Source organism: Protopterus annectens, chromosome 4.part0 (assembly GCF_019279795.1).
Source record: "Protopterus annectens isolate FY-2018-M chromosome 4.part0, PAN1.0, whole genome shotgun sequence".
NCBI classification, from domain to species: Eukaryota; Metazoa; Chordata; order Ceratodontiformes; family Protopteridae; genus Protopterus; species Protopterus annectens.
Genome location: NC_056733.1, coordinates 122,487,638 through 122,502,121, shown reverse-complemented (window position 1 = coordinate 122,502,121; position 14,484 = coordinate 122,487,638). Strand labels below are relative to the sequence as shown.

The 14,484-nt window shown below is 46.9% G+C and overlaps 1 protein-coding gene across 1 annotated transcript in view; it reads right to left on the bottom strand.

The window, feature by feature from the left end:
• The window catches only part of LOC122799221 (autocrine proliferation repressor protein A-like), a 660,522-nt gene that overhangs the window by 362,163 nt on the left and 283,875 nt on the right, over positions 1 to 14,484 (bottom strand). The window contains exon 4 of the mRNA XM_044068140.1: positions 2,614 to 2,733. Coding sequence (XP_043924075.1) covers positions 2,614 to 2,733 — 120 coding nt within the window. The remainder of the gene's footprint in view (positions 1 to 2,613; positions 2,734 to 14,484) is intronic.

Here is a 14,484-nt window from a genome sequence, read left to right as displayed (position 1 = left end):
ACTATAGGGTTGGCAAGAGCCTTAGCCAGTATCTGGAATCCCAGGAGCGACAGGTGCTGGGCATCTCTGGCAAAGAATTGTGGTCTGTCGACCATGTCTTCCCAGGCAGACAGATACTGGATCCTCTTAGAATGACACCAGATGCTTAGCCAATTGTTGAAGCCAATCATTTTGTCCTTGTACTGCGGTATAATTCTGGGCAATGGCAGGATGCTACTCAGGGCTAGGGTCATACATATCTATGGGCCAAATAATGACTGGGTAAGTAAAGTACCCTATCATGTAGCTTGATTGTTAGCAATAAATATGGCCTTTCAGAACTTCTTTTTAACATCTTCAACATAAATGTGGTAACTAACTATGCCCCTGAAGTCCGGACAACATGTCTAGTGATGCTTATACACAAAGGGAGTCCAACCACATACCTAGGAAGCTATAGACCCATCAGTCTCACCAGCCTTATTTATAAAACCATGTATTGCATCATCTTGGAACTCATTAACATTGGCATTGATAATCTCTTAGCTAGGGATCCATATCAGTTTGGCTTTGTGAAGGGGGTCCTGTTTCCTTAACTTTGTAAACTGCTTTGAAAAAGTAACTGAAGCAGCAGATAGTACTTATACAGTTCACACTAAATATCTGGCCCTGACTCTCTTGCTGGTAGCATAAAGAACTGAAGCCCTGAATACAAACCAGGTGATCTGAGCAATTAGCAGCTTAAGTGCTTGATGGTTAAGTAGAGAGGATAGTTGTACCTATCCTGGAAAGGTGGCAGCATGTTGGGTAGTCCATGACTGAACTCTGGTGGAGCCTGGAGCACAGAAGGAATGCCAGGGCTGAGTGGGTAGGACGGAAGGAGTAGACATTCACCCTATGGGCATGGGGAGAATCATACATTCAGACATTCCTTATAGCCTACCCATTTTGACTGAGTGCATATCATAACACTAGGGGATGGAATTATGGCTAGAAAAAAAAATAAAACTGTCCCTTCAAAGTTATGACATTTTCCCCATAGCCTGACCCTCATTCCCAGGTTCAAGCAATTCCCAAACAGAGAACTCAGTTCCCTGAGCTTGAGAGAACAAATGAGTTTATTGAGAGTACTGTGCGAAAGGCTTGGTAATAAAGGGAGCCAGAGTAAAAATATTGCAAAAAAACTATATACAGACCTTTCCATGGGTATTTGATACTATTCCCCACATGGGTGACATCAACAAACTCATGAACCTGAATATTAACCTATATGTACTAAGGTGAATAACAAAGGGGCTGATGGACATAACCCATATTATTAGAGCTGTGAACGCCACCTCAAAATGCAAAACTCTCACTATTCCTGCTCCACAGAGTTCATTACTAGGCCTCTCTACTATTTGGTACTTATTTCTGACAGTTATAAACCAATATTCCAGGTCTTGATGAACTAAGAATATGAATGACTATAAGCTGTTGATGTTATATGTGTTCCCACTGACATAGAGTTTTTTTTCAGAAAGGGCTTCAGTATACTAACAGTTGGTGTAAGGAGAACGGCCTTAAACTAAATGGAAAGTATGTAGTACTGCTCACTTTGGTAAAATAAATAATTTATTGAAATATCACGTAGATGAAACAATCCTGTCATTGGAAATCTGGGCACCTTTTTGAATGACTGCCTTTCCTTTTGCCACTATATTAGTACTGTAGATGAAAATCCTTCTATTTGACTTAATAACCAAGGGCATCACATTCAGATCAAAGGAGGTCTTAGTCTCAAGTTGCTCAATTTTTATTCATCTCATTATTGCATATAATACCCCTTTGGAATAACCTATCAAAACATATTACTCAACTTGAGAGACCTCCAAAATTCCTAACTAACATAGTCAGGGGCCATGAGTCCTTTGGTTATTCAGACCATCCAGTCACACTGTCCTTGTATTCTGTCTACTAATGGACTCCTCCATGGTGATCTATGTTTAGCCTTTCATGTGATGAAAGATTTAATGCTTCTTGACCTATTATATCTTCACAGAACAAATGAGTCTTCAGACACTCCTACAAAATACCTTAATCTTTATTAATAAATTAACTGGACATTCTGGTATTATGGCCATTTCTTATTCAAGTGCAGCTATCACATCTGGAATAAACTGCCTTGGCATGCTAAACAAAGCAGTATCACTGTTACCTTCAGCACTAATTTTGACAGCTGAATGGGCATTCACAATTTATCTCGGAGTCCATCCTGTGTGTCCCTCTTTGAGTCAAGAGGTGACACTTGACACAAATGTTCTGGCTAAGATAATGATGGTCTTAAAACTGACTGCATAGCAGCTATCTATGAACCTATGAAAATATACTGAAATACACATGCATGTGCACACATACACATAGACATACACAAACACATACATGCATTTGCATATACACACATATGCTCATGTGCACATGCACAGACACACAAACATGCACACAAAAGCAAACAAAAAAAATCCACATAAAACATGCCAGAGATTCTGTTTTATGGGTTAAGATGGCCTCATGGTTCTCTTGAGGTGATTATGCCAAGCTGTAAACAATATATTTATGATATTTTATACATAATCCTTTGCCTATGTCATTTACCTTTGTCATGGGGAACCGAAGGAGCCACTTAGGATCATCTGTGTGGTTGTTAAGGAAGTGCCACCAGGTATAAGCAATGATTTCATCTTCAACGCGGCTCTCCTTTCCAAATGGGTCACTCTATTAAGGACATAAAATTTTATTTAGAGAAAAAAAAAACATGCCTCTCCATTTATTTTATGTTTTTTTTTTTGACCAGGAGCTCTTTAGAGAACCAGGAAGAGAAAAATTGACATACAAGATTTACTAATAAAAAGGAGTTACAGTAAAATATATATTTTTAATTTGCACCTTTAGGAGCACTCTGGATGTACTTGAACAGTGAAGAAAAAATATACATGTTTACAGTAAGCTTGCAACAGATAAAGAATTCATATATGGAATACTTCTGCAGTGACAACTGTACTGTATTATTAGTGACAGAATCTAAGCAATCACAATTGTATTTTCTATGCTGTACACTATATACAGATATTAACTCTTGATGTACAGTTGGTGCTCTGTTTAGTAAATGCAAGCAAACAAAATTAAAATATACAAATCATGCCTAATGAAAGTAAGAATAGAAGATAAATATTAAGAGTAATAGTGACTTTTATAAGCATGGCATAGATTGTCAGAGGTGATATAAAGTGCCAAGGACAAGGCAGAAGAACACTGGTAGACTTTAAGGAAATAACACAATGGGAGAGAAAAATGGAAGTGAAAATTATCCCCGGGATTCATGAACTTTGCGCCAGGCACACGCATAGCGTAGGCATTACAATGCCAAATATGGCCACCGAGCGATTCAGGTACGATCCAATCCCACGTGCACTACCGGCGTGCGCTGGATCTGCGCCGCCACCAGCGTAGGTATGCTAACCACCCCATGTGCGGTGTTGCACCATGCAAATGAAGGCATATAGTGATCCATGAAGTGGCGCAGGCGTAGCATAAGGCCACGGCAATGTAAACCAAAAAAAAACGGTTTACATTTTCCCAAACATAACATAGGAGTAATGGAAGGCTGTCAGAGTCAGGTATCACACTGCTGCCATATGCCAATGGCGAAAGACACAGAGAATGTCAAAAGAAAACATGCACAATATGTAAATAATAACATAAATGGTATGTCCACAGAAACTCAGAGCAGAAACCCAGGACATGTCTGCGGAAGGTGCAAAACAATGAAATAATATGACAATGTTATAAAACAGCAGCGTAATACACATCAGCTTCACAGCCACAATACACTATGGTATGCATGGAAAGCCACAACCACGGTGCAAGGGTTGCCAAGGACTCGCGGCAGTGTTCGGCGTGGTAACTATGAATTAGTAGATTAGTAGGCAGATAATACTGAATCACAAAACCCCCGCCGGCATAAGGCTGTACCAAATGGCGCAGCGGTAATACACCGAGGAGTGGCTCAGAGGGAATACATGTCACCTGCAGAGGGGTGTGCCACTGTAGGAGGAAGCACATTGGAGCTCAGCAAACCTGGGCTGTACATTGCACATCACAGCTGCAGGACCGGTGTGTGGGGAAATAGTTGAGCTGAGAGCACACAATGCGCACAGAGGTGCATGTGCACGAGGATGACTACGTTCCCTTAACCCAGTCATGTGACACTCACCCCGCAAATAACATCGGAAACAGGAAGGTGATGTTGAGAATATGAGGAAATGTGGAAGCAGTGTAATTGGAGTAGTAATGAGCAATCAACACTAATCAACCCACGAAGGCCAATCGGCAGCAGCTGACAACTCTGCATGCAGAAACCTGCAAAACGGGATAGGGGAGGCATATGAATGCAAAGAAAGTGGGGGAGGTAGCAGATTGCAAAGAGTGAAGACCTGACACAGCAGAGCCAAGCAGAGAGGCAGCATAACGGCGGCGGCACACAAAACTCACGATATGCCATGTCCCAGAAACTACACATGACAGGGCTCTGCAGGATGCATGCCAGGAAATAGTAGGTGCAACATGCAGAAACAGTAAGGGAAGGTCGAAAGGGAATCCATTGCAGGCAAGAGTAATGCAACACCAAAGGCAACAGCATTGCAGTGCCAACGGTAAAACATGGAAGATAATCCCCAGATACGGCTGCACAGACACACCCTATGACATCACCGGGTGTACAGCACAACAGTATAAAGTGTGAATGCACACAACACACAGCCGTGTATTCCCAAACGCCGCACCATAGGTGTAAACACACGGGGAACTTTTAAAATGTACATGTTGGGTGCTGCCGTGGCCGTGATCCATCAGCATGTGTTAGAGACAGACGGTGTTGTGGATGAGGATGCTGACAACTACCGTAGGCCTCAGAGGAGAAGGAGAGTGTTCAGACCAAGGGTAACCTACCAGGGGCTACAAGACCTGGAGATAGTAGAGCGTTACAGGGTGGATAGGGACACGTTACAGCAAATAGTGGAGCTGTGCCGGCCACACCTGAGAACAAGAAACAACAGAGGGGAGCCCATCCCAGTGGACACAAAGGTATGTGTAAGCTTGCGAATACTGGCCACAGGTACCTTTCAAAGGCCAACTGGGGATATAATGGGCATCTCACAGGCATCAGCATCCAGGGTACTACACCAGTTTCTGGATGCCATGTTACCACATGCCAATGAGCATATATACTTCCCCAGATCTCAGGAGGAGTTGGCTAGCAATATGTGCCACTTCCACTGTGTGGCACAATACTCGGAGGTACTAGGTGCGATAGACTGTACGCACATACAAATCAAGTCACCACCTGGGGAGCAGGGTAGACGCTACATAAACCGCAAGGGATTTCCCTCCATCAATTGCCAGGTCATGTGCAATGCGCAGGGCATTATCATGGATGTGTGTGCTGGCAGCCCTGGAAGCTACCACGACTCCCACATCTGGCATGCCTCACAGCTGTACCAGGTATTCGCCAGGGGGGACATCCTACAAGGCCACCTTGTGGGGGATGCTGGCTATGCACTAGAGCCATGGATGATGACTCCCATCAGAAATGCACACACACACATGCAAGAACGCCATAATGAGGCACACGCACAAACCAGAATAATCATAGAGCGTGTGTTTGGGATGCTAAAATCACGGTTCTGGTGCTTGGATACATCTGGTGGAGCCCTGCAGTACTCTCCAGGCACATGTGCCCACATATTCATAGTATGTGCCATGCTACATAATATGATCCTGCGGAAGCAGCTGCTGCAGGGACATAATGGCGAAGGGCCACAAAGCCCACCACAACTGCCAAGGCCAGTCCAGGCACAGAGGGTTCAGGACCATGAACACACTGTGCCAGCCCCAGTAGGCAGACGGAGGCATACCCAATATTCCTATGCCCTGGCAAAGAGGGAACGTATAGCACATACTCTGACAGCGTAGGCCCCATGGACTGACACCTCCCTACCTGCACACACAGTGAAATGGACGGCACACAAACATGACCACCCGTAAAGTGTACCGTATGGGTGGCCCCATGTGTGACTCCAACATAGGCAGCACCCAAACACTGTACACCCAACAGCCAGTGGAGCATGGAACGGCAACACCTGAACCGTATGCGGGTCCTACAGCAGATGGCGTTGCTGTATGCTGCCACGTTCGCCGCAAGGTGTATACATATAAACATGTATATATGTGCATATACATATATGTAGATAGATATCATTACATATATAGAAATATATGTACACATATACATAGAAGTACTACAGGTAAGACAGGGAATCAGAGGGATGTAAGGTGACAGAGATGTAGCACGTGATATCTGTACATAGTATACATAGTGAAACGACAACCTGAGCATCCGGGAGGTTTAACAGAAGAGGATACCGCCAACCATGGAAAGGTCAACATACCGAAATGCATAACCGCGAGTCGGAATGATTGCCAGGCCACAGTACAGTAACAGTACATGCGCGGGTAATACTATGATGATATGAGGGGGGAGGTAGACACTGCCGCCGGTGATGTGGCCCACGCAGGTACTGTCTGCAACTGTCCCCGTGACTGCCATAGTATGTGTATGTGTGCGGTGAGGGTGCCGTGTGTGTCACTGTGCGAGTGTAATGTGTGTGTCTCTGTAATATGTGTATGTTGGTGCCATGTTAGAGGCAGAGTGGAATAATATGTGTAGGCATACAGTACACTAGCCACAGGCATATGTACACCAGTAGTCCCAAAGTAGTAGTGAGAGCCCCACCCTGGCTAGGCGTGTGGCGACGTATAATGATGCAAAGTGACAATGTCCCAGAATGTAGCACAGGAATATACCCCACAGGAAATGGAAAGGACGTATGTACTAATCATGACTGTATGTATGACACCGATATGCTAATTGCAAAATGATACGTCGGCAAAGTCACACAGCAATAGGTATGTACCGCGGAAATACGTATGTGCTACCTCGCTACTGACCGTGGCCACGTATCGGCCCGTAAACACCGCTGTGTGTTCTACAAGTGTCAAACAAGCAATCCCCACCTGAATAGGTGGCAACCACTGGCAAACAGGCCATCCCAAGTACAGAACCACAATCACTGTAAATATCTGGGACAGAATGACAAGGGATAGTCGTCACGTACAAACAACCGCTGATATACCACAGATGTGACAGAGGAATACATGCATGAAGCACATACGCAGGCGATACCAACACCACATGACAACAACACAACCTACACTCCCAGACCAACAGACAATTAACTGTCAACTCCCCAGGCAGGGATGGAGCACACAGACAACCATACCGTGTATGTAGAGATGCAAGGCCCACAACCCGTATCCGTCACCTACAACCTCCGATATTCCCCATCGTACATATTAAAGGGATACAAGCCGTAATAGCAGCACAAACATACAGGCAGTCAATGACATCTGCATAACCGCAACATCTCGCGTGGGAAACACAATCAACAGCGGATGCATACTTGCATGCATTGTTTAAAGGAATACAACAGCTATGTTACACATCCGAATGCAAAACGCCATCAACAGATGCTGTCAGGACAGGGACACCCACATGTCAAACCTAATACCATACCCAACACACACAATCCACGGCTAACACCACTGCGAAATGTACCTGTCGCCCGCATAGCGGCTGCAGTTACACATAACATAACACAATACTGACCATCTCCACGAAGGTAGGGCAAATAGCCAACGCCCAGGTGAGGAATCCAACCATACCCCAGTTATGACGCGTAATGTCCGAATGGAGTAGATGCACAGGTGATATGCGCACAATTACACACTGAGGAACAGCAGTTGGTGGGATGAACCCACATGTTGCAGGTATCGACGGATATAAGGATGACTCCCAGGATATTCAAACCGTATGCTCATACCGAACCAGCAGTGTACAACGGAAAGAGTAATAAATAGGAATACCGATACACGGAACGAAAAACGGAATGAAACACCGACAAGGTATGTAGAACACACGATATGTACGGGTGTGTAACGCATGATGTGTACGACGAAGCTGTACTGTATGGGAATGGTGTTTGTAAGTAATGATACTTGTCCATAATGCAGAGAGTGTTGAAAGGTGGTTATGTAGTGCTATCCTGCTGAGCATACCAATGACTGTGGACACCGTGTGCACAGCAGTGGGACATCATGTACACAGCCGAGACACCACAAGGGCTGCCACAGGGGGGCATAAGAGAGAACAATGCCAGACCACACGCCGATGCTGGCAGTGGATGTCCAACAAGGAAGTGCCATAGCAGGGGATAGAACATGTATGTATACTGTCACAGCACACATGTGTATGGGCATATACCGTTGATGTCATATGTAATGTGCGCCCGACGTGCACGTATGCCTTGCAGTAGGAGATACTATGTCAACTATGTGTAATGTAAAGCTGTCATGGTGGATATGACAGACATTATACACAGTATCACAGGCATATCATGCATAATGGAGGTATTGCCTATTGGTATGTACAATAACAGGATACATATGGCCTGTAGGTATGGGACAGAGTAGTAGCATCATAGCCATCCGAAATGGAAGGAACAACAGGTAACCATGCCCAAATGATCTGTAGCAGGTGCATTGTGGGCAACAATGAGGTCTGGCAGGTCCATGTGTAAACACATGTGCAGTGTACACAGTAGTGTCACCTCCCCATGGTAGTGTCCTGTGAACAGCAGAGGCGGGTGTCAACTGCATGTTTACACAGTACTGCTGCTGTGGTGGTACCATGACTACGTGTCACTCAAACAGCAAGGGAGCTATCACATGAACAGTGCCACTGTGTGTCCCTGTGGGATGTGCACAGGGCCTATGTTCCACAGCATGGTGTGTGTTGTGTCTGCGGAAGTAACACAGAAGCCCAGCCCATGCAGTGTGGCATGTGTGCACATATCCATGAGCAGTCCGTTCACACTGCCCACTGCAATTGTCATGTATGAGGAGTATATGCATCAGTAATGCGGAGGACATGGTCCATGTCAGAGCAGAAGATACCCCTGTGTATGTGGTATGCAGATGTGTACAGATGTGTTTTCCGTCTGTCAGCCGCATATGTAAACTGTCCGAGCCTGGTACACATTGTGGCATGACAATGCTGTGCCATGTAAAGTCGTAGCCGTTGTGGAAGGTACACCATGAATGTGGTATTGTACCCTTGACCGTGTGTAGATGTGTGTATGCCACAGGTACAATGACTATCTATGTACCAGCATCACACACAGTACAGATAGGTGTGGCCCTGCAGAAGTGTGTCCATGCCACAGTGGAATACGATAACCACAGGACCGTGTGGGGCATTTGTGTGTACAGCAACCATGTACAATGTGATATGCATGTACGGGGCCAGTATCCATGTGATAGTCAGTGGGTGAATGTTGCTATGCAAAGGTGATGTGCATGCACCATGTGTCATGCATCCTGATGCCATGACACCCACATGATGTATGTGCCACACTGACACCCGTATGGTCGTTATCGGTATGAGCTGGTGGAGCTATAATGGCGCCAGGTATGTAGATGTGGGATATCTAGGCATGGACAGTACTCTGTGACAGCATGTTGTGTATGTAAGCCAATAGTGAACATGAGGGGCCCCATGACTGAGGACTGTGTAATGCCATATGTACCTGACATGTAGTAGGTAGTATGATATGCTTGCACCACTGTGTGTCCTGTCCAGGAGTCATATAGCCTAACATCCTGAGACACAGGGTATGATGTGCAGGTGGATGTGTACGTTGCCAATACCAGAACGTGGAATGGTGCTGAAGGGCAATGTGAGGACAACGTCTGATTTGTTGCCCTCTGTACCACCCCAACCACCCATGCAATGGTACGACAGGTGGCCAGCATGTGTATGTGGTGTGCTGTGGCACACAGAAGCCCAACAAGGGTGCCAGGAAAGGCATGGAGGCCATCAATGTGTGCGTAAAGCACGTTCGTGAGGATGTGCCCCAGTGCCATACAGAACGGTCCAGTCATGGGTGTACGAATGCAGTGCCACACGTACAATGCAGTGACACCCATGGGTAGTGCGATAGATGCGGCTGTGCGGTGGTCAAGGTACACAATGTCTGACAACAGGCTAGCAGTGAATATAGTGGGCTGGTGTGGAGACACATACCAAACAGGTTGGCGGGACATAACAGCTAGGGACATCGGAAGGTGACATCGGGCCAGTGTCCCAGGACATAACGTGTGCATGTCAGTACCATGTATGTGTCCACAGGGACACTACGATGTCCATGTATGGATTGCAACCCTGTAGTGTGTGAGAGTGTGTATTGTTGGTAAGTACACCATCGCCTGGCACGGTGCCAACATTATCTCGGTCTGCAATGCCTGGGGACTATTGTATGTGACATTGAATGTGGATGTAGCCAAACAATACAGACATACCACCACACTGCCTGAGGCCCCACAGTGCAATGTGCGGCAGTCATGTGTAGGTAGCTAGCCTTGGAGCATGTGATGGACCACGAGGACCCACCATGGCTGACAAGTGATGCACCCCACACATGTGAATATACACCACCGTGCAACAGCCTGCACATGTGCCCATACATCAGATGTGCATGGAACATGACCACCACCGTAGCGTCTGTGAAAAGGTCAGTACCACCATGTCTCTGTGTGGAATAGCATGGTCCCTACCATTGTGTACATGCTACGGAAGTGCACTGTGGTATGTGTCAGCATATGTATGTACACTGTCCATCTGCCGGGGTGTCATGCCATCAACAACTGCTGTCAGCAGACGTCAGTAGTACTGGCTGTAGTGCACATGTTCCGTGTATGCTGCGATGGGTGTGTGTCCAGGGTGTGGCTAGCAGGGCTGTGAAGCATATGTGTTCATCCACCAAAGGGGGGATAACCCCAGGTTTAACACACCAGACACATGGAGGTATTGTGCATGCTGAGGGTAGTGTAGGTATGGTATGTGTTGTGTAATGTGTCATCCAGCTGGGTGGAGTGCATGCCTCAAGCATGTGCAGGTACATGGGTGTCCATTCTAGGGAAGTGTGGGTTGCTGTTAGCACATGGCAGTGGCAGCTGTCTGAGACCCAATGTACAGTATAACAACACAGACAGCGTGTAACCTGTGGTGTACAATGTAAACTCTGTTGTGTGTTACAATGTGTCTAGCAGTCACAAACATGGGTATCTGCACATTGAGCACCTATGATGCATTGTGTTTGGCAAATATCCAGGATGTGTGCAAAACACTGTGTGATGTGGGATCCCCTCACCTGTGTGTGTTGCAGTCCAGGTATGTGCCTGGGAGGTACGATCCGTGTACAATCTGTACTTGCAGGCGTGCTGCGCAGAGCATGGAGGCAGGTCCCAGTCACTGCAGATAAATGTGAGTGGTGCACTAGTGTGTGTGCCTTGCTTGTGTGCAGCACAGTGGAAGGTGCAAGCATTGTCCCACATGACCCCATGCCGTGCCTGCCTGTTACAGCCCTGCTGGAGACAGTCATGTGACACCACCACAGAGGCAGTATAGCATGTGAAGATGTACATGTGTGCTCCACACCCCAGGCAGATGGCCGCAGGTCATGTGTGCCACAGCAGTGTGGTCGACCAGGACTGTCATAGTGGTCAGATACCACATGCCTGTATAAGTACAGTATGAGCATAGGCAACAGTTGCAGTGACACAGTAGGTCAATGTACAGTGTCCCTGTGTTCAGAAAACTGCCTACTGTACACTTAGCTAGACACACACCCAGAGGGTGAATATACTGGTGAGCCATCACATGTCCCAGTACACGTAGCCTGTGTAATGCCATCACAGGGCGGTCACAATAACACGTTGTATGAGAGATATGTTGTACCAGGTGATGTGTCATGTGTACATATGTTGAGTTGCACAGCTGTTCACACGTCCGCAACATATCAGTGCATGATGCGTAGTGTAACATGATGTGTGGAACTGCACTGTGATCCACAACAGGGTCATCTGAGACAGGTGTGTTGTGAATGGTGTAACCCATGGTTCCACGGGATATACACCGGTGCTGTTGGCTGCCATGCTGGGGGCCACCAGTGGTGCCTACAGTGGTCATACAGACATACTGCACACATTGTTCTGGCAGGAATGTCCATTGTTGTAGATGATGTGTTACTACGTGAAGGTAGGTGTGTGTTGTGAATGTTACCCATCCATATGTGACCATCAGGTGCAGTCATGGTTGTTGACAACATCACACCCATCCACAGCTGTCAGCACCCTGTCCCCATAATGGGTGTCAGCCGCCCTGGTACTGTGTGACCTATGTGCAGATGGCGGAACACCTACTACTGGCTGGCTAACAGTGCCATCTAGGAAGGCTATGTGATGGCTGGAATACGCTGTTATAATGTATAATGATGGTATCCCAATGAAGTACATGGAATCACATACAGTAAGCCATGGCTGGCATGTAAACCATGTACAACAATGACTGTGTGACAGACACAAACAATGCGGAGCCATGTTGAACATGCACCTATGAGAACACCAAATGAGGTATGTTGCACATATCGATGTACAACTGTCAGCTATGGGCACAGCATGGATGCAGATGCATATCCCCCACAGGCAGTACCATGCCATGTAGGTAGGGGGGCATTGCACGACTACATGTGACAGTTGCTGTACCGCCACATGTACTGCATATCCGTCATATAGGGGTAGCAGTGGTATGTGACTGTTGGACATGCCTGTACATATGACCATGTCCCACAGGATATGTGTTACGTGTGTACAACACCTGTTGTACCGTCATCAAGCTGTGAAGTGTATGGCTGCCAGTGTACCTGTGTGACATGTTGTGCAATGGGTGCAAAGGTACGCAGTAGTGCATTGCATGCCCACATGTCCCACACAGGTGCATAGCCTGAACATACAATACAAAGAGTGTGTTGGATCATAGCAACCCACAAGAGGAGATGGGTACAGGTGGCAACCCACTACCACCTGTCCGGGTAAGGTGTGCATGTCCATGACACATTAGCACCTGAGATGTTAGCAGTACAGCTGTACAGGGCGGCATGCATATTTGATCACTAATACCCCTGTGTGTTCCACCACTGGCCTGTTGACAGACAGACACCAACACAATGTGCAGCATTGACATGTGCACAGCACATCACCACTGGCTACTGTAGAACAGGTTTACTGTGTAGACACGTGCACAGAACATCTGCGCCAGCCACACTCAAACACGTTATGTGTTGATCCCCACCATCATTATAGCCTATGCCACAGACAGATGTTCATGCATCTGTGTATGTACGACTGGGAATGTCCCTGGCCTAGCAGTATAGCTGTGTCAGTGTTGCGAACAACATACTGAATGGGCTGGGTGTGTGAGGTGTGCGTCATACGTGTATGGTCCGATGGATGATACCATCAGTGCCCCCGCTATGTGAACATCCCTGTCCCCATACATGGATACCTATGCTGTGCCCAACACCACGGTCCCTGTGGGAGGGATGGTGCTGTGTGGTGCACCTGCTGACATGGCGGTGGCAGCAGGCACTGGATGTAGACATATGTGGTACCCATGTCAGGCCAGGCTACCATCCATGTGCACAGGATATCAGTGTGTGGGCACATACAGCACTGTGTTGAACAATATCACAGCACATAGCACCTGTCAGGGGTAATGTGTATGCATGGATGTGCGATACCAGCATGCACCATACACACCACCACCAAGCAGCATGCTGCCTACCTTGCAGAAGGCCACTGTCCACACCATGATGATAGACATGTGTAATGTCCAAATACACATAGCAATGACATATGGAATGGACAGCCACCCTCCCAATATCAGTACCCCCAGGTGGGACACATCCCTGTGCCATGTATGTGACATACCCTGTCATACCATGCAGCCCTGTCCAGCAAGGCTGCACGTGCTATCACAGTCATACATGGTGCGATGGCCAAATGGCACTTGCACTATCAACCGTCCAGAGCAGTAATGTGGCACTGATGCATCTTGTGGTGTCACAGGTGCTGTGTGTTGGTGTGTACAACGTGCGCGCGCACATGCTATGTATGACCATCCCTGCTAATGTCATATGATTACACAATGTCCCATGTGTATCACATGTGCAATACAGGTGAGCCGTGGCAGGTTGTACATCTACACAGCACTGTACAGGTGTCCACATGTATGTGTGCAGTGCCACCGCTGATGTCCATAACGGCTGCGTCCGTGATGCCTAGTGACATATACACAGCATCCAGGTGAACAGTAGAACTGTGTGCACATTGGGACACGTGCCAACTGGTATGAACACAGGTGCGGGCAGGTACACATGTCCACAACAGGTTACCATCAACATGGTGTGTGTACAGTGTGATGAGTTGACACACAGATATGATATGATACCTGCT